The sequence below is a fragment of the Sitophilus oryzae genome, unplaced genomic scaffold, assembly GCF_002938485.1.
Source record: "Sitophilus oryzae breed Bouriz unplaced genomic scaffold, Soryzae_2.0 scaffold_302_pilon_pilon, whole genome shotgun sequence".
Taxonomy (NCBI): domain Eukaryota; kingdom Metazoa; phylum Arthropoda; class Insecta; order Coleoptera; family Curculionidae; genus Sitophilus; species Sitophilus oryzae.
In genome coordinates, this window is record NW_022146866.1 from 1,160,236 (window position 1) to 1,182,696 (window position 22,461).

The 22,461-nt window shown below is 31.9% G+C and overlaps 1 protein-coding gene across 1 annotated transcript; it reads left to right on the top strand.

The window, feature by feature from the left end:
* The first annotated feature begins 1,903 nt into the window (after window positions 1-1,903).
* LOC115884553 (multifunctional protein ADE2) lies at window positions 1,904-22,232 on the top strand. The gene is made up of 7 exons (XM_030903174.1): window positions 1,904-2,073; window positions 2,285-2,488; window positions 8,822-9,079; window positions 14,445-14,570; window positions 18,776-18,962; window positions 20,109-20,355; window positions 21,902-22,232. The coding sequence occupies exons 1-7, from the start codon at window positions 2,052-2,054 to the stop codon at window positions 22,136-22,138; spliced, it is 1,281 nt and encodes a 426-aa protein (XP_030759034.1). The 5' UTR covers window positions 1,904-2,051; the 3' UTR covers window positions 22,139-22,232.
* Window positions 22,233-22,461: the final 229 nt, after the last annotated feature.

Sequence of the window (22,461 nt, forward strand, 5' to 3'; positions counted from 1 at the left end):
TTCAATAAATACGATATGTTTTGATATGTTTTTTTTAAATGCCTTTTTGAAGTTTGAAAACGTAAAATTTTTATACCCATTTAAGAATCATCTTAAAAAATAAATAAAAACTAAACAATCACGAACTTGTTTAGAAATAAATTTAAAGAACATACCTTGTTTAACAATATCCATAGTGGCTTTCAATTAAGTACGTACCCGTTTAACTCCATAATATACAGAACTACTATGAATGTTATTCTTACTTGTGTCTAGCCCTAGCAGGCAACTGTTAAGCCCGACCAATCACGTTAGAGTTTTTGACAAACACAAATGAATTAACACACTCCAAATAACCACGCTAACCAACCTGATTGGTCAAGCTTAATAGTTGACGGCTGGGACTAGACACTTCTGTTATTCTTTTCACTGATGAGATAATGATCGCAAAATTTATTTTTAGTGAAAATATTTGCTAACAAAAACGCTGTTTATGAAAAATAATATACAGGATGGTTGAACATTGCTATAAGTATAAAATTATATATTCAGATATTAGTAAATTTTAACTTATCTTTTGATTTTTATCCATGGGACGAAGCACTGTGCGTCTGTCCGTTCTGTAGCTACGGGGTATCCGTGAGAGGGGAAAAGATATTCTCTCGATGTTTTTCGTAAAAAAATAGACGACGCGTCCCATCAATAAAAATTCGACAAATTTGCAAGTAGCCAATAAAATGAGTGGGCGGAGCGATTTGCGGTGACGTACTCACCAAGTCGACGAATAAAATATATTGTTGTTTATTTAAATGTTTTTTGTCCGCATTCCTTTCATAGACACAGATCCAGCAGATGTACTGTACTTATAAAGTTATTATGCATTTTTTTTTATTTACAACACTTTCCGGAAATTCCAAAAAAGCAGATAAAGCCACTCACGAATAGTTTTTTTTTATTAAAATATATGTTACTTCTATACATCAAACTTTCTGAATTGCTTAAAGAGACTTTAAAAAACTATTAAAAAAAATCTTGGCAAATAAGCTATTATTAGTGATAATATGAACAAGTTTGTAAAAATCTGAAAATTTTTGGGCCAAAGAATTTTGCCCGATTTTTTTATTATCATAAAATATGACTAAATTCAAACAAACTCCAAAATGTGATAGCTGTTGATTCTACCTTTTAAGTGAATTTTGAATCATCAAAAAATATTAAATTTTAGCCGAGTTATTAAACAATTTGTCCTATCAATCAATGAAACGCTTATAAAATCTACCTCCGGAGCCGTAAGACAGAGAAAATTCAGGGATGTTCGACGCGGAATATCTCGAAAACTACTAATTCTACTTAAAAAATGATAAGGACCATTTTAAAGATAATTACCTAAGCTTCATTTTTTTTTGTTCAAGAAATTTTTTATAAATTGCACACTTTGGCAGATATTTGCGAAAAGCTAATTTTTCGGCCATTTAGGGCCATTTTTTTCGGCCAAAGCTGGCCGAGTACGGTGTTAACAAATAAGTAATTTCTTATTCTATTATTTTTCTTATCATATAAAGTGCAAGACCGCAAGACTTATTATATTTTTTGTCAAGAAAGTATACTATTTTTGGAATAATAAGTATGTTAATAGGTAATCATTTAAAAAATTACAATAACATAAATATTTTTATACCGCACAAAAACTGATGTAATACTTTAATACTATTGAGAGTATTCTTATTTCTAGAAGATTTTAAACACATTTTTAATCATAGATCATAGCAAGATTTAAATAAACAAAATCGACCCATATTTGTCAATAGAATTATTAACAATTAAAACAAAATTTCTGGTAAAAATACAAAGTTCTGTTATTTTATCGCGTCAGATATATTAAGAAATTTGTTATTGTTAATATTTGGAAGCAAATATCTTATAAAACCATTTAATTCATATTTGGAGGTTTTATTCAAAATAGCGCATGCCATTGGAGCACTAGAGAAGCCACGTTGATTCTAACCTAGTTTTGTTTTAATTTTTAAAGTGTTGCATTCCTTCAATAAATATTAGTTTTATATACAATTATCATGGCTAAAATCGTGAAACAAAGTAAGTATTTTTATTATCTTATTTTATCAATTAAAGATAATTTTGAAAGCTTTCTACATACTTTTAGAGGAAAACGTGTTGCATTTGCCAATTTCAACATCTTTTTCTAACACATTGTAGCTCAATATGACTATCTCGTTCTTCCATCTTTACTTAACTAATGTTACGAGGGTGTTTTAAAAAGTTTCTAATATATCCTTCTTTATTTCAGTTGGCGAATACAAATTAGGTGATTTGATTATCGAAGGCAAAACGAAGCAAGTTTATGATCTTCCATCTGAACCTGGACATTGTATTCTGCTGAGCAAGGACAAAATTACTGCAGGAGATGGTGTTAAAAAGCACGATCTGAAAGGCAAAGCCGAAATATCAAACAAAACGGCATGTAAAGTTTTTGATATTCTTAAATCTGTTGGTAAGTTATATTTTACTACATTTTAATTGGGTTGAATTAAAACAAAATTCAATTATGCTTCGGTTGTTAGTAAAGTCACGAAAGTCACCATATGGTATGCAACTAATATTACACTGTGTCCTAGTCATTTTTCTATGCCTTTAAATTTATATAGATTTTTTCAATTTATTTTAAAACTTTTAACCTCTTTTTTATTAAACAAACTAAACGATAAACTGTTTAGGATGTATTTCAGGAAAATATTTTAACTTCTACAGTGCCTCAAGAAAATGTTTTCGTTCAGATCACATTACACAAAGATTTTTAATATGTTTTGATGGTCTCAGAGATATTAATAGTAATAGATAAATAAAAAATATATATCTTTCAGTTTTTTTTAAAGGAATTAATACAAAACCAAGATAAATAAACATTTTTGCATTTAAAGTATTTCAAAATTTTTAACGGTTTTGCAGAATTCGCGGCATTAATATTGCATATGGTTTTTTGAAGAGTAATTTTTTATCCAACCATCTAATGATTTGTGTTTGATATTTTACCATTTAAAGAGCCATACAGTTCACACCAAATAAACTTTTAAACACGTGATTAAGCTTGACAGGCACAACGTTGTCCACTTTTATATAATAATAATAATAATAAATATATTTTCTTTTAATCAAAATATTTTCAGAAACGAAAATAAATTAATTATAAATATATAAACAGTTATTATTTACATTAACAAAACTCACCTTCTTAACAGCACTTAAGGGACATAAGTGGCCATCACTACCGCTTTATCGATCAAAATATTCTAATAAAGTTGCGATGCGTTTTTTACGGCTATTAAGCAATCTTGTACACTTGGCGCTAAAAGAGGTTCTAAAAAAAAGAACTATGTTCAACTGCAAGGTCTGCTAGTAAACATTTTTAAGCTTAAGGTATCTCAACACTATTTATTTAAACCAAAAACTCGTAATACAAAACTTAAGAATCAAAACGAATGACAATGTCAGGAAATAAATAAATAAATGCGGCAACTTGACATTTTTGAGCAGAGCTACAACCTGAATCTCCAGTGCGAAATTTAAATTCCAGTTAGTCAGCACGGTACCGAATATGTCTATGGTTGGCAACAATGAATTTAAAAATCGCGCCCTTTACTATGTAACTAAAAGTTTAATCGATATCAAATATATGTAATAATATCGTGAATATTTTCAAAAGCATTAAAAAAATTAAAATACTTTAAATACAAAAAATGTTTATTATTTAATTCTAACAAAAGAATAATATACAGGGGATTCATTTTTAACAAAACGAAGAAAAAATATTTTATATTTCAGAAAGTTTAGTATGGGGTTTGAACACCCTGTAAGATTTAAGATCCCGATATTTATAATAAAGTAAATACAGACTAACTATAGTAAGTATATCTTAGAAGTATACCTAGTATAGTTTGGATTTCAGGTCAAATCTTATATTTTTAATATTAAAAAATATTGAGGGTGGTCCGAACTGTATTCCGGAAACTTCGACAGCGTATTTCGTAGATGAAAATAAGTATAAAAGTTCGTATAAATGTATGGCCTAAAATACTTAGTTTCGAAGGTACAGGGTGTAGAAGTTTCACTTTTATTTCGATTGCTTCCAAATAAGTTCTGAAGTAACGTTAATATTTGGATGAAAATTGGTGTCTGGGAGTTTTTTGATATGAGAAATTTGTTTTTGACATCAAGACATCAATATGTACTCATATTTGTAGGGGGCGCCACCTACATGTGTTTTAACTGTTTTGAAGAGTAATAACTTTTCGTCCATACCTGTATAAAACTGCTGAGTGAAAAATATACATTTCCGTGATTTTTTACGTAAAAAATGACCTCGGTAAAAATCGCTACAAGCAACCGTTCTCAAGATATTTACAATGGAAATGTTTGTCATTGTGATGTCATATCATTATTGACAAAAAATAAATATGTTGAGTAGATAGTTATTTTACTAAAATTTGAGAACTTTTTTTTTAAATTAATCATAATTTTTTTTTCGAAAAATTATGATAAAACAGTGTCTGTTGAACTTTTGGCACAATAACATTTCAAATTTATAATTTCAGTAATAAAAAGTAGTTCAGTAGTAATAACTATTTAGTCAACATGTTTAATTTATGTTAATGATGACAAGTATTGATAATTTTGATTCCAAATATCTCGAGAACCATTACTCGTAGCAATTTTTGCCAAGAGACTTTTTTTACTTAAAAAACGTCGCAAATATAATATTTTTTTATTCAGTTGTTTTATACAGGTACGGACGAAAAGTTATTACTTTTCAAACCAGTTAAAATAAATTGGGTGGCGCCCTCTACAAGTAGAAGTCATATTGACATCCAAATCAAATTTCTCCCAGACACCAATTTTCATCCAACTATAGACGTTACTTCAGAAATTATTTGGACAAAATCAAAATAAAAATGAAACTTCAACACTCTGTATCTCCGGAACTAAGCATTTTAGGACGTACATCTATGCGAACTTTTTTACATATTATTAATTGCAGAATATGATGCCGAAGTTTACGGAATACAGTTCGGACCACCCTCTATATTTATTTCATTTATTTATATCTTTGAAGTTGGAATTAAAATAAACTTAACAATATCTTAGAAATATGTAAAGTGATAAAGAAGGAAGCTAGAAATGCAATTACATACAGGATATTCCATTTAAAAAAAAACATACCGATCCACTCATACTTTTTTGAGCCACTCTGAAGAAGTTAAAATCTTTTCCTGAAATAGGGCCTATTACATACTTTAGGTATGCACTTAAACAACATTTCCAAGTTCTTTTTTATAGGATCTACAGCCTACAGCCTTTTGCCATTTTTTAAAACCCAAATTAAACCAAACAAGCTGAAAATGCTTGTAATTGTTTAAAATATAAATAAAAATAACATTTTAAAATTCCGATTCATTCCGGTGCCTGGAAAAATGCAGCAAAACGGCAAGTTTTATCATAAAATTACTACAGACAAAAATTATAGATCATAAAATTCGCCACTGTTTCTGAGATATAACGAGTCAAAGAGTTGTAATCGTCATAATATGCACGCGTTTCCACGCCACCTATGAGGTAGTATATTTAGCGCGTTTTTTTTAACGTGGTTTCCCCAGTAGGCCTATTCCACATGTCTATCGTGATTATGCTTAATTGAAAACTATTTAGGCCAGTCATTTAAGACATCGCACATCGCAAACGGGACTGTATCTACGATTTTTTTATATATTGTTAGGACCCATGAGACTAACTTATACCCAATTTAGCAACCCTCAAAACCCTGTGCTACTCCCGTGATACTCAAAAAAACCCAAAATTGTGGTACTTATTTTAGTTTTTTTGAAAAAACTATGTTAAGAAAGCATTTTACAAATTTAATTGTTCTATACTTTTATAAAGTCAACTAAATTTCTTATAATTTGAGCCCTACCTGAACCCTCTAGGCCAATTCGTTGTTCAAATACAGTCAATCAAATGTCGGCAATTTTTTTGAAAAACTAAAAATTTATGAGTACGGTCACATTCCAAAGCACGTATCGGCTAAACTAATGGCTCTAGAGAAAAGTCATAGAAATAGAGTTGTAGAGAATTTATTCAACTTTAATTTGATGTAAGAATGAATGTCGTGAGATGTCGGATTTTGCTCAAAAACCAAAATATAGTAAAACATCGAAGTTTGGGGGGTATCATGAAAACATATTTTACTAAACGTAATTAAAAATAAACAACATAAATATAAATGTATAAACTATAAAATATAATACAAAAGCCCTACTTTATTTGGCCCTCTTAGAAAGACCGGGCCCCATCCATTCCGGATCAGTCGGAGAGGGGGGAGGAGGAGCAGGAAGGACATCGTTACGATCTGACGATGGAGGTGGGTCCTCATATGTTAAATCCTCCAATTCCTCGTCCTCCTCATCCAAGATGATGGGAGCAACGTTGCAGCAGCTTCGCCCTGGGTAAAAGGAACAGAGGATGGAGCACTTCAGTCCTGCTTTTCTGCAAGTGCAGGATCCCATGCAGCCTTTCTTGCATCTGCAAGCAACCATCTTAAGCAGGTTTTGAGGGGCGGGCTCTGCACGCATAGTTATTGGTCCATCGCCAGTCGGATGGATTTTTCTCGACCCCCAACTATTTTTGAACCTGGTGGTAGGTTCTCCAGAAATGATATTTGGCAGCTTCTGTAGTTGGGGGGAGGCGGGCAAGGTTTATTTTGGCCATTCCTGTCGATTTTACGAATGTCAAGTATCGCATGCTGTTCAGCGTGCCCTGATCCCCTCCATAGAGGTTGAACGAAATCTTCTCGCCAGCATTTCCTACTTCTTCCTGCGTCGAGTTTGGATCAAAGAAAAATGGTGGTGAGGTGGGAATTTTTTTGTAGACATTCGCACTGCTTCATTTTGCCTTGCCAGAAAAGAGCAGAACTGGTGTCACACCCACTGATTGCATGCAAAAACAAAACCATCTCTCCTGGAAGCTGCATTTTTCCACTTAAGAAGAATTTGCCTCATATTGAGCGCACTCAGATCCACCTCTGCCACCGTTCTGGAAGTAGACGTTTGTTTTTCCACAGCTCAAGCCATTTAGGAGGACCAGTAAATCAACATCCTCCCCCATGATAAAAACTTGGTGGTACGATGAGCTCTTGGAGAGGGCAGTTCTTACTATCTCAGCATCGGCGTCTTCTGGTGATTGATGTACCTCGATAGCCTGTCTCAAATTGGGTACACATCATGGTGATCAGTCGGCGTTTGTTCGATTCATTTGAGAGCACTTTTGCTTGAGGCACTTTGATGAGTGTCATTAAACTCTTCATCAAACAAAATGTCACCACAGGAAAGAGAAGCAGATCGCCGCAGACGTTCAGCTGATTTAGTGTGTTTCATAGCCGCATCTTCTGGGTATCCATCAAAAACTACTGCAACATTTTTACCAAAGTTGTTTAAAACGTAGCTGACATATCCAGCCACAATATCTCTGACTGAATGATTTTGATGCCAGACTACCTTGTGCAGGAGGTAACCACCATGGACCACTGTGAACGCCTTGTTTCCTGGGATAATGTTTTAGCGAGCGGTGTAAATGCTGAAAAAAATAAACCGATGTTTTCTGACATATATTGGTCACATTGCTAGAAGAACGGACTCACTGCAGCTGCTAATAGTCGAGGGAAAGGTAGAGGGAAAGCGACCACGAGGAAGATCACCCAAGAGATGGGTTGATCAAACTAAAGACCTAATGGGCCAAGGCCTTCATGAAACCGTCAGCATGGCTCAAAACAGAGCGGACTGGCACAATACGATAAAAACCGCTACAGGAACATCATAGTCACTAATCCCTCTTCAGGGAAACGGACCAAAGAGAGAGAGTAAATGCTGAATAGAAGGAAGATAGTACCCTTGCGTATTCCTTCTTCAGTGAACAATTTTTTCGTTTTTGAGGAAAATACGACGATACCTAGCGGCCCTTACATCAAATTAAAGCTGAATAAATTCTCTACACCTTTATTCCTCATGACTTTTCTCTTGAGCCATTAATTTAGGGGATACGTGCTTTCGAATGTGACCGTACTCATACATTTTTAGTTTTTCAAAAAAATAGTCGATATTTGATTGGCTGTATTTCGACAAGGAATTGGCCTAGAGGGTTCGGGTTGGGCTTAAATCGTAGGAAATTTAGTTGACTTTATAAAAGTATATAACAATTAAATTTGAAAAATGCTTTAACATATAAAAATCACTAAAAAATAACATAAAAAACTGAAATAAGTACCAAAATTTTGAGATTTTTTTAGTATCACGGGAGTAGCACAGGGTTTTGAGGGTTGCAAAATTGGGCATAACTTAGTCTCATGAGTCCTAACAATATATTAAAAAATGGTAGATACAGTCCCGTTTGCGATGTTTGCCTTTTAAAATGTCTTAGATGACTGGCCTAATTGCAGAATAAAATATATTAGTAAGGATTGGAAATTATAAAAGCGATGGAAATAAAAAAAAATAGAAATTTACAGTCTGATTCATAACCTTCAAATACTTCTCCTTGTTGTTCTTCTCGATCTTCGTATTTGTAAATTGCGTTACTAGTGATGTATTTAGTTCCAAAAAACTCAGCAATCCTTGATATTTGTAAAACTTTTTTGATGGCATCTTGGTGAACATCTCAAAACGCAACTTTGCCCCAATTTAACCATCTTCGTATCTATTACGGTTTCTGAGATACCAATGCTCGTACCTCGAATTTGTAGCATCCTGTATAGTTAGGTTTATTGTTTTTCTGATTATTATAGGTGTCCCTACTGCCTTTGTTCGACAGGCAACCGAAACAGCGTTTGTATCTCGAAAATGCGAGATGATCCCTATAGAATGGGTCACCAGAAGACTGGCGACGGGTTCTTTCCTAAAAAGACACCCCGGAGTGAAAGAGGGCTACCGTTTTGCTCCAGTGAAACACGAAACTTTCTTTAAGGACGACGCCAATCACGATCCCCAATGGTCAGAAGAACAAATCATTAGTGCGGAGTTTGAACTCAATGGACTCAAAATTGGTAAGAAAGTAAATTCAGTGTGGTTCTCTGTTGTTATAATATATACAGGGTGGTCCGAACTGTATTTCAGAAAGTTTAGCAGCATATTCTGCAGATAAAATAAGTAAAAATTTACTATAAATGTATGTTCTAAATGCTTAGTTTCGGTGATACAGGGTGTAGAAGTTTCATTTTTATTTCGATTTTTTCCAAATAATTTCTGAAGTACCGTCAATAGTTCGATGAAAATTGGCGTCTGGAAGTTTTTTGACATGAGAAATTTGATTTTGATGTCAATATGGCTCCTAAAGGGCTCCTATTTATAAAGGGCGCCACCTACATGTGTTTTAACTGATTTGCAGAGTAATAACTTTTCGTCCGTACCTGTATAAAACTTCTAAGTGAAAAAATATACATTTTCGTAATTTTATACGTAAAAAATGTCTCTTGATTAAAATCGCTACGAGCAGCCGTTCTCAAGATATTTAGAATGGAAATAGTCAATACATGTCATTATTATCTAAAAATAAACATGTTGAGTAGATAGTTCTTTGACTGAAATTATAAATTTAGGAACTTTTTATTTTTTTAAATTTATCATAATTTTTTCTTCCAAAAAATGATGATAAAACAGTTTCTGTTGAACTTTTGGCACAAAAACATTTCAGATTTATGATTTCAGTCTAATAACTATTTAGTCGTTTTATTTATGTCAGTGATTACAGTTGGGGATTGGAACCTTTGGTGTTACACAGCAAAATAAAACACTAAATCACCACAATACACCAAAACACTTTTACTTTTACACTGGAGGCGCGTTTCGCTAACCATGTTAGCATCATCAGCAGATGATCAAGACTTCAGTCACCCTGTATACAAGGTGGTCCGAACTGTATTCCGGAAACTTCAGCAGCATATTCTGCAGATAAAATAAGTAAAAAAGTTCCTATAAATATATGTTCTAAAATGCTTAGTTTCGGAGATATAGGGTGTAGAAGTTTCATTTTTATTTCGATTTTTTCCAAATAATTTCTGAAGTAACGTCAATATTTGGATAAAAATTGGTGTTTGGGAGTTCTTTGACATGAGAAATTTGATTTTGATATCAAAATGACTCCTACTTGTAGAGGGCGCCACCTAAATATTTTTGAACTGATTTTTGACGTTTTTTACGTAGAAAAAGTCTCTCGGTAATAATCGCTACGGCTCATGGTTCTCGAGATATTTTGTATCCAAATTATCAATACCTGTCGTCAATGATATAAATTAAACATGTTGACTATATAAATAGTTATTAGACTGAAATCAGTAATTTGAAATATTTTTGTGCCAAAAGTTCAACACAAACTGTTTCATCATCATTTTTTCGAAGAAAAATTTATGATTAATTTAAAAAAAACTAAAATGTTCCCAAATTTTTCTCGATCGATCTCGATCAAATAACTATCTATATTCGGCCTGTTTAGTTTTTGTCAATAATGCATTGACTATTTCCATTCTAAATATCTTGAGAACGGTTGCTCGTAGCGATTTTTAACAAGAGACATTTTTTACGTAAAAAATCACTGAAATGTATATTTTTCAACCCGGTAGTTTTATACAGGTTCAGACGAAAAGTTATTACTCTTCAAAACAGTTAAAACTCATGTAGGTGGCGTCCCCTACAAATAGGAGTCATATAGACATCAAAATCAAATTTCTTATGTAAAAAAACTTCCGGACATCAATTTTCTTCTAAATTTTGACTGACTACTTCAGAAATTATTTGAAAAAATCGAAATTTCCTGAATATAGTTCGGACCACCCTGTATATATTATCCTAAATAATATACTGAAAGATACAGTACGCCACCATAGTTAGTGATGAGCAAATGCAAGTCTGAGACCAAGACTCCTTTGTTCTAGTTCTTGCAGTTAATAAGTAGTCTTTGTCTTGCAGGCTCTACTTTCTGACCATATAATCGATGACATCTATCTGTAATGGATACATACAGGGTGGTCCGAACTGTATTCCGAAACTTTGGCAGCATATCATGCAGATAAAAATAAGTAAAAAAGTTCGTATAAATGTATGTCCTAAAATGCTTAGTTTTGGAGATACAGGGTGTAGAAGTTTCATTTTTATTTCGATTTTTTTCGTTTTAATTTGTGAAGTAACGTCAATATTTGGGTAAAAATGGGCGTCTGGGAGTTTTTTGACATGAGAAATTTGATTTTGATGTCAATATGACTCCTATTTGTAGGGGTCGTCACCTACATATGTTTTAACTGTTTTGAAGAGTAATAACTTTTCGTCCGTACCTGTATAAAACTACCTAGTAAAAAAATATACATTTTCGTGACCTTTTAAGTTAAAAAAGTTTCTTGATAAAGATCACTGCGAGCACCCGCAAATTTAGAAAATTTTTAGTTTTTAAAATTAATCATATATTTTTCTGCGAAAAAATCATCATAAAACAGTGTCTGTTGAATTTTGGATACAAAAACATTTTAAATTTATTTTGCAGTCTAATAACTATTTAGTCAACACGTTTAATTTATGTCAATGATGACAGGTATTGATAATTTCTATTCCAAATATCTAGATAACCAATACTCGTAGCGATTTTTACCAAGAGACCTTTTTTAAGTAAAAAACGTCGTAAATCTATATTTTTTTCATTCGGTAGTTTTATACAGGTAGGGACGAAAAGTTATTACTCTTCAAAACAGTTAAAACACATATAGATGACGCCCCCTACAAATAGAAGTCATATTGACATCAAAATCAAATTTCTCGTGTCAAAAAAACTTCCAGACGCCCATTTTCATCCAAATATTGACATTACTTCAGAAATTATTTGGAAAAAATCGAAATAAAAATGAAATTTCTACACCCTGTATCTCTAAAACTAAGCATTTTAGAACATATATTTATATCAACATTTTTACTTATTTTTATCTGCAGAGAATGCTGCCGAAGTTTCCGGCATACAGTTCGGACCACCCTGTATAAAGCACTACAAAATCGGTTAAATTTTATAAAGAAGAAACATATTTTTGAGTATTTGTAGTTGTTCTGAAAATTAACTGTTTTATTTTATGTGGTTTTAGTCTCATCTGTATCTACAATATACATATATAAAATGCTAATGTTTATCTGTGTCGTCTCTACTGAAGTAACGACTTGCTCTAGAAAGTTAAAAAATACTAAAAGATAGCTAATTGGCTCTTCTAAAAACTGCCGTCGCCGATTTTTTTGTTTTTTCATTTAATTAAAAAAAAAAGTATTTTTTTCCTTATGTCGATGTCGTGGCGGATGCGCCAGGCTTCAACTAGTAAATTAATAATATGATTAGTAAAAGAATCGTCTGATTGGTAAATACCCCAGTCAAAATAAACAAAAAAAGGGGGTTAAATAACAATAATTCGCATAGAGCTGAAAATTGGTACAGGTCTTAAATACATTATTATAAATGATATCTGAAAAGTCCCCACCGCTCCCCCACGTCTGCTAAAAAAAGTATTTAAGGTCAAAGGTCAAAAATATGTTTTTTTGCTTTTTTTCTCCTAAACGGTAAGCGCTATCGCAAAAGTACCTTAAACAAATGTTGTAGACCATTAAATTTTCTACAATAATGGTTCTTATACTTTTTCTTACGAACCACCATTCCTGAGATATGGCGATTTCAAACATCGAAAATACTAATATGCACACATACTCGGCCGGTATACATCATAGGAGGCCCAATTTAATAAAAATATTGTAACGGGTTTCGCCCATATAAATTGAAACACGTAATGATTTAATTGATTGCGCAGACGTATTCAAAAAGATTGACTCTTCTCCACAAGTCATCATCACAAGTGGAATTCGCTTGCTTCTTGCTATATATGGTGCTCCAAAAAAATTGATTCTATAGACAAGTAGGTATAGATATTTAAGTTTTGTTAAAAATACTCGGAACAATAAAATGGTACAACTTTTTTGTCTTCCTCCAATATCTGCTTCTGCCTGTCAACACTTATTTCGTGTATACTATCAAGTTCAATTGTGGCTAGGCAATCAACTGAACCCAGAAGACTGGGGTTGGAAATTTATAGATAATACTTTGGAGCCAATTAAAACTTTACTTCCACCTGCTCCAGAAAAACTACTTAACACAATTTTTTGCAATTGCAAAAAAGGTTATAGTGCAAACTGTGGTTGTAAAAGAGTCGGATTGTTTTGTACACCAATATGTACTAATTATCAAGATCAGTCTTGCTCCAATATTGACTTGAATATAGATGGGGATTTTGATGAGGAGACAACTGATGCATCTGTCATAGATGGATTTCCAGATATTCGGCAAGACGATGAGGAAGAAGACATTACTGTTGAAGTATCATTTGAAGATTACCACTCAGATTAAAATTCTCCCAAAATCAGCAATAATCCGTTCGACTATAATCATTACCAAGAGCACCGTTTTTTAAAATTAATAGTATAATGTGTAATAAAACTTAACCACAATAGATCGTGGACTAGTCCTACAGGGGAAACCACGTTAAAAAACGCGTCAAGTACACTACCTCACAGGTGGTGCGGAAATGTGAGCATATCAAAGGTGCATATTATGAAAAATATGAGTTTTTCAACTTTTGAAATCGCCATATCTCAGGAATGGTGGTTCGTAAGAAAAAAGTATAAGAACCATTATTATAGAAAATTTAATGGTCTACAACATTTGTTTAAGGTACTTTTGCGATAGCGCTTACCGTAGGAGAAAAAAGCAAAAAAACATATTTTTGACTTTTGACCTTGAATAATTTTTTTAGCAGACGTGGGGGGGGGGGGTAGGGATTTTTCAGATATCATGTATATTAGTGTATTTAAGACCTGTACCAATTTTCAGCTCTATGCGAATTATTGTTAATTGAAATATCTATTTTGACTGGGGTAAAAACAAGAAAATTAATATTAACATTTAAAAAAGGTAGGTACTTAAATTGAATTCTGGTTGTCTTGACTTGAGGATAATTATATTGATTTTTAAGTCATTTTACTGACTTAACTTGCAGATCATCATGATTCATGTCAAAAACATAGACTTAAGTCATAAAAACGACTTAAATAACGTTATATTGATTTAAGTCTTTACAAAAATTACTCGACTTGAAATGAAATGGTTTAAGTCAAATACTTAAGACTTAAATCATTTGAACTTTATATTGAATTTGAATTAAGATTTAAATCATTTTGATTTTAGAAATGACTAAGACTTAAGTCTTTTTAAAACTGACTTGTTGCAGCTCTGAAGCCATCTGATGTAAATAATTATTATAATAGAAGAGATGATAGAAGCTTCAGAAAAAAAACTGGATGGGTATTGAAGTAAAATTAAAGCTTTTTATATTATTTTAGGTGAGAAAGAAGTCGATTACATGGCCAGAATTTCAGTTCTAGTCTTCGAAATTCTGGAGAAAGTATGGCAAACCAGACAATGTGCCTTGATAGATATGAAAATCGAATTTGGAGTGGATACATCAGGTTAGAACAAAATATTTCCGAGTAATGCTACTGAATTAAAACTACAATATTTTTTATTTAAAAAACGGTCAAGTTTCCGAAAAAACGCTTAAACACGTATATTGTATTTTGTTTTTTACATATTTAAAGATTTTTTAAAAATGTATACAGGGTGTTTCGAAAAATCTGGTCATTGATTAATCACGATCCTGCTTAAAGCGCTTGACGTAAAAAGCTGATTTTTGGAAAACGAATTGACTTTAGGGTGTAGAAGTTTGATAAGAAGGGATTTTTCGAAACTCGAATTCTAAGGGGGTGAAACTATCCCTCAAATATTAAATAATTTTTTATTTAAAAACCGGTGAGTTTTTCGGAAAAACTCTTAAACACGTATATTTTATTTTGTTGCTTTACATATTTTAAGATTTTTTAAAACTTTATACTCAAATATAACCATTGAGTAATCACGATTCTGCTTAAACTGCTTGACGTTTAAAGCTGATTTTTGGCAATCGGATTGACTGTGAGGAGTAGAGGTTCGATAAGGAGGGGTTTCCCGAATCTCAAATTCCAGGAGGGTGAAAACGCCCCTCAAATATTACAATATTTGTTATTTAAAACACGGTTAGTCTTTCGGGAAAACGCTTGGACACGCATAATTTATTTTGTTTTTTTACATATTTTGAAACTTTTTAAAAAATCATACAGGGTGTTCCAAAAAGTTGGGTAATTGATTAACCACGATTCTGCTTAAACTGCTTGACGGAAAAAGCTTATTTTTGGCAAACGGATTTTTCGAAAGTCAAATTCCAAAACGAGATGAAACTACCCCTCAAATATTACCAAGTTATACAGGGTTGTTCACCACATACGACACGGAGTATTGGGTATTCTTCATTTCTCCAAGGGTATCAAAGTTTTTAATACTAAATATTTACTGTAGTTTATTTACTGATCAGTTATTGTGTTGCAACAATAAAAATAATACTACCTTATACAGAGTGTCTAAAAATTTATTTTAAATAATTATTAGCTTCAAACGGCAATAACTTGTTTAATTTAAATGGAACACCCTGTATATTTTACGAGAATCAGATACACAATTTAATTGTCTATCAAATTATATTATATCATTTTTTACCTATCTCTTTAAGTTTCCGTAGAAAATGCATTTTCTTGTAATTTAGAACTTATTTATCAATATACCCATGGACTATTGACATTTTAGATTATTTTTAAAGATGTACCAAATTTTTAAGGAGTACAGATACTAATATTGTCGATATAATTCGTTTATTTCATTAAAAAATAAAAAAACTGTTTAAATATTTGTTAAAGAGGACCAATTAATATGATTCCAGTATTCAAACTACATTAACTGACTGTTTGCGTTGATTAATAATAATTGCTCCAAATACTAAAAAACTGAATTTTGTATGGGCATTAGACAGTGTGATAAAAAGTAACACCTTAAAAATGATATTTCATTTTTTAATAAATGCTTATTTATATTGATAATATTACTAGTCTGTACATTTTGTACATTTGTTGCTTTAAAAACAATCTAAAATGTCAATATTCCATGGATATATTGATAAATGAGGTCTAAATTATAAGAAAATGCATTTTCTACGAAAACTTGAAGGGATAGGTAAAGAATGGTGTAATACAATTTGATATACAATTTAATTGTGCATCTGATTCTCCTAAAATATATACAGGGCATTCCATTTAAATTAAAGAAGTTATTGCCGTTTGAAGCTAATCATTATTTAAAATAAATTTTTAGACACTCTGTATAAGGTAGTATTATTTTTATTGTTGCAACACAATAACTGATCAATAAATAAACTTCATTAAATATTTAGTATTAAAAACATTGATACCCTTGGAGAAATGAAGCTTTAAAATTTTTACTGCAATTTCACAAAATTGAAAATATTTCAAAAACGGTAAGGTTTAAGTATAATAAACCTTAATCAAATTTACCTTTATTTTAATCGTAGAAACTAAAAATGTAATAATATACAGGGTGTTCCATTTAAAAAAATACAACTTTGATATTTTTTATTTATTTGGGACACTCTGTTTGATTTTTAAATGGCACCCTCGGTTATTTTTTACTTTATTCGATAGAAAATGACATTCTAAATAGAATGACGTATCATCTGTATCTTGTAAAAATATTTTTAAATTGTAGCTCTAATAGTCCTTCAACGAACCCCAAACTTACAATTTGTAAAAATCTCATCGTTTAGCTACAATACTCCGTGTCGTATGTGGTGAACAACCCTGTATAATCGCCATATTGTTTTTTCTCATACTGACATAAATGTGAGACAATTTTATCCAGTTTATATGTTATGGAAATTCTTGCTTTGCTTTATCATTGCCATTACAAATGATTAATTCGACGCGAACAAAGTTGCGGGTACACGCTAGTTATTTAATAAGCCAATGGGTTTAAGATTTGCGGAAACATATTTCTAAATGGTTATTTTCAAGGGAAAGTATATTCCATAAAAAATGTCTATACCTATGTGGCGGATTCATCTCTCCAAAATCTATATGGGTATTTCGCCATTGCAAGAAAATCTACAAAATAAAATAGTTATTTTTTGTAAACACTTCTGCGTTAATCCAAACGGAAACTACTTGTCAGATCTTAGGTTTACAGATATACAAATTTGCCTAACGAACAAAAAAATGCTTAACGTTTCGGAAAGTTTATCTCTTTCCGTCGTCGGAAGCAAAAAAAAATACAAAGAATAAAGAAAAAAACTATTTAAAAGATTTAAATTCAACTATTCGAGAACACTTTAGTTTTTTTAAAATAGATACGTCTACAAAAACCGTTGACGTTCTGTTAAAATGACATTATAATAAATATATTATATTATAGATTCCATAATAAATAAAGTACCCAATAAAACATCAAGCTTTTTATTGGTTATTAAGTTAAAAGCTATTGAGAAATTTTGCTCTGTATGTCAGTAAAATGTTATATAAATATGATTGTTTTAAAAGTATTTCTACTTAACAAAGTTAGCATCAGCTATTTTCAGTTGTGTAAATAAAAAAATATCGGTTATCTAGTTAACATAACCTTTTGACTTGTATTTTTGATGATAATGACGTTAATATAAGACTAATTATAGTTTTGAGACCCCCCGCAATGGGGCTATTTTGTTTATTCGTAGTTTTCCGTAGGATTTCATCAGTGTTTATCGTTCATTGTTTTTCAATGTGTTTCGTAATTAGAGTATACAGGGCGTTCCAAATTTTACAACTCAAACCTCCAACGAAAAGTTTTTTCTGAAAATTTAAACTTATCTACTTTAGGACCGTTAATGTATGAATGTCTCTAAAATTGTTTTTGAAATGAAAATAAATTGATTGAACACAATTTACGTCTATACAAAAGTTCCTTGTTTGTCCGTTAGAGGGCATTAAACTTAAAAAAAACAAATTTTTTTAGATATTTTTAAAACCGTTATACCGATTTGAATGAGATTTGCTATACCTATGTTGTACTAAGTGCTTTAACATTTGACTTTCACATAAATCAGGAAAAAGTACTGGAAGGGTGAAAACTACCCCCTTATACAAAAATTTTAGTATAATTATTTTCACTTTTGAAGGCAATGTGCATAATTTAAAATTATTTTCAAATGTACAGGGTGTGTCAGAACTAAGATCCATACCAAAGTTATACCTTTTCTTATTAAACATCCGGTATTTTATTTCATTTATGGATTTTTGGACATAAAATAAGGCATTTATTATAAGGGTTTAATATGTTTAAAAGCTTTGGTTTTTGAAATATTTAAATATGCATGCTATAATAAAAAAAATTGTCATCACCTCATACATTACTTTTCGGAATTAATTCTTGTGCTGACGTGTGATTCTTGTGAATTTATTAGATTATTTAAATTACATTTATTTATGTTGTGAATTATGATATTAGATTTTTCAAAATCGCTTATTAAAGATGCTGTAACATGGCCATATTATTTTTGGTAAATTTACTTATAATTTTTTAGTGTAAAACAAAACGACAGTTTTATTGTAAAACTGTATTCCGTGGTATCAATACCATTTATTGATACGACGATTTTCATTTGTTCAGTATTTTTTGTTGGTTTTAAATCAGAAGAACTTTGGATACTAAATTATTGGTTATGCAATATTTAAAATTCTTAATTATTAATTTCCTTTAACAGGAGAATTAGTTGTTGCTGACGTCATAGATTCGGATAGTTGGAGACTGTGGCCTTCAGGAGACAAGAGACTGATGGTGGACAAGCAAGTATACCGAAACCTGACCACTGTAACCGACAAAGATCTCGAAACGGTCAAGCGAAACTTCGAATGGGTTGTGGATCAACTTGACCATCTTTTACCTCCCAAGTAATATATTCCTTTATGCAGGGTGCATATTCTGCAGATAAAAATAAATAAAAAAAGTTGTATAAACCTATGTCCTAAAATGCTTCGTTTTGGAGATACAAGGTGTAAAAGTTGAATTTTGACGACGTTTCGTGCACTACGAAACCATCATCAATGAATCAATCAAAAATCGTCAGATTTAAATGAAATTTGGTATGTCGATAGATTGGATCAAGACCAACTTGACCGTGTACGACACGTGTCACTTTGACAGTTTTGACGTAAGAAACGTCAAAAGTTGATGTCCGAACGCGACCAAATTTGGTATGTAGGCCATGTGAGCGACGGTTCCACCCTGCAAAGTTGAGTACAACGTTTCGTTTACACTTTCATCAAGGTGGGACTAACGATTTGATACTGAAGAAAAGTATGGGTCGATTTCGGCATAATTGGGGACGGGCTACAGAATGACGCTCTCTATGTTTCGAACCGATGCCTCTAAATGGACGAAATTATCAGGATTTTTCTTAATTATGGGTCGATTGGAACCATACTCGGCGCGTGGATAAAGGTACCCGAATGAAATAGTAAGACGAAGTTTCACTTCAAATATGCACACATATTGCACACACAAATTTTTACTTTTCAAAACAGTTAAAAACATGAAGGTGGTGCCCCTTACAAGTAAAAGTCATACTAACATCTAAATCAAATTTCTCAGGTAAAAAAACACATAAGTTTTTTCGTTTTCCTGTTATTACCGATTCTGAACTCTGCAGCGCATGCGCAAATGAAATAATGTCTTCATATTTCCTTCTGCGCATACGCATCACAGTTCTAGGACGGTTCAGAATCGGTAATAACAGGAAAACGAAAAAAGCTATAGACATAAGTTTTCATTCAAATATTGATGTTGGTTTAGAAACTATTTAGAAAAAAGCGAAATAAAAATGAAACACCCTTCCATGCCGTGTATCTGCCAAAACAAAGCATTTTAGGACATGGTTTTTGAAAAAATAAAACAAAAAAAACCTAAGTGTTAACGCCAACTCAAAGAGAAATCTAAAAAAATAAAAGTTATTTTCTATTTTTTGCTAGAAAAAATAAAATTGTAATATAAGCTATTGCTAGAAAAAATATAATTTAAATATAATATTTTATTTACAGCGATCATTTGGTGGTTATCGTTATGGGCAGCCCAAGCGATAAGGATCACTGTAACAAAATCAAAAAACACTGCCAAGACCTGGGTCTCAACGTGGAGATTCGCGTGTCTTCGGCCCACAAGACCACAGAGGCAGCTTTGAAAATAATTAGTCATTACGAATCACTAAACGTAAAAATCGTCTTTATCGCTGTTGCCGGCAGATCAAATGGTTTGGGTCCTGTCATATCAGGAAACACAGACTTTCCAGTAAGTTTATACAATGAAAAATATCTCTCAGTATGCAACCAACTTAACCAACTATATTTGATATTAATTAAACTTTTAGTTACGTAATCGAGGGCGCGATTTTTAAATTCATTGTTGCCAACCATAGACATATTCAGCGCCGTGCTGACTAACTGGAATTTAAATTTCGTGCTGGGGATTCAGGTGGTAGCTCTGTTGTAAAAAATGTCAAGTTGCCGCATTTATTTATTTATTTCCTGACACTGACATTTGTTTTGACACTTTAGTTTTGTATTACGAATTTTTGGTTTAAATAAATAGTGTTATGATACTTTAAGCTTAAAAATGTTAACTAGCAGACCTTGCAGTCAAATATTGTTCTTTTTAGAACCTCTTTTAGTGCGATGTGGTACAAGATAGCTTAATAGCCGTAAAAAACTCATCGCAACTTTATTAAAATATTTTGAACGGGAAAGCGGTAGTAATGTTCCTTTATGTCCCTTAAGTGCTGTTAAGAAGGTGAGTTTTATTGATGTAAATAATAACTGTTTATACCGGGTGCGTCTCAAAACTGGCTCACCCCTATAACCTATAAACCTATTTTTTCAGATAAAAAAATGAGATTTGGTATGTTAGTATATCACATAAATTAGGATTTATTGACGTATTGAATTGTTTTCTGTCACTTCCTGTTTCACCGGAAATGACTGCAACTTTTGATTTTTAAATGGCACCCTCGGTTATTTTTTTTTTTACTTTATTCGATAGAAAATGACATTCTAAATAGAATGACGTATCATATGTCAACTTTTGACATATTCGCTCAAAAACAAATTGTATTTTAAATTTCAATCTAGACTGCCATGGCTGTGTTAAAAACACTATTTTTTAATCAAGGAGCCTTGGAAAATAGATTTGATTGTCTAATGGTTTTAGTGTCTTGTCCTGGCTGGTTAAAAGATGCCCAAATCGTATTTTTGATCATATCTCAATTTTTTCAAGTGGAACGAGGGTGGCTAATTTGCATATTTCGAAAAAGCATATTTTACGAATAATTTGACACCACACACTTGGTATTTCGAGTCAAATTCTCGTTATGAACCGCATGTTACAATTTCAAATAAACCATATGCGAAAATGTCAAAAGTTGACATGTGATATGTCATTCTATTCAGAGTATCATTCAAAATCATTTAAACCAGCCCAGTGTGACCGCCGCTTTTTAGTAGCTTGTATCTGCTGGCGGAACGAATCGATTCGTTGCTAGTGATTCGTGATTGGATCCAAAAATAAAATAATATACCGGGTCTTCCATAAGCAAAAATACAACTTGGGTATGGATCTTAGTTCAGCAACTCTGTATATTTCAAAATAAAAAAGAGAGATATTTAAGAGATAGAAAAAGACAGTTAGTTGCATACTTGTGACGTTACCACTAATAATACTAATTCTAGATCTGAAGATACCTCCCGAAACATGGTGTTATCTTTTATTAATTAATAGGAACTTTAAGAATTTTAAAATGTTCTATAACATGTTCTAGTATTTTTGTTTTTAATTTCTATAGGTCATCAATTGTCCACCTTTGAGCAAAGATGACGTGGATAGAGATGTCTGGTCGAGTCTCAATGTGCCAAGTGGGCTGGGTTGTACAACTGCGATCTATGCAGAAACAGCAGCACTAGCTGCAGCTCAGTCGGTTGGTTTAACCAATTACATTGTTTGGTCGAAGTTAAGAGTGAAGAGATTGAACAACTACAAAACATTGCCGAAATTCGACCAAGAATTCAGAAATAAGGAATAATTAGAAATAATCGTATAATTGTATATTTTTTTCATGATTTGTTACACATTTACAAGTTTATTATTCGTATTTTTATTAAAATAGAAAAAATACATATGTTGTTATTTTTTCCTGTACCACTCACAAGTTTTCATTATTCCATTTTTAATACAGGGTGTCCCAAGGTTCCGTGGACAAACAACTACTACGTATTTTTGGAATCAAAATAAGTTCACTGGACACAATTTACCTCTATACAAAAGGGCTTCGTTTGTCTGCTAGAGGGCATCAAACTTTAATAAAAATTAAAGTCCCTAGATATAAAAATAAACAAATTCTTTCAG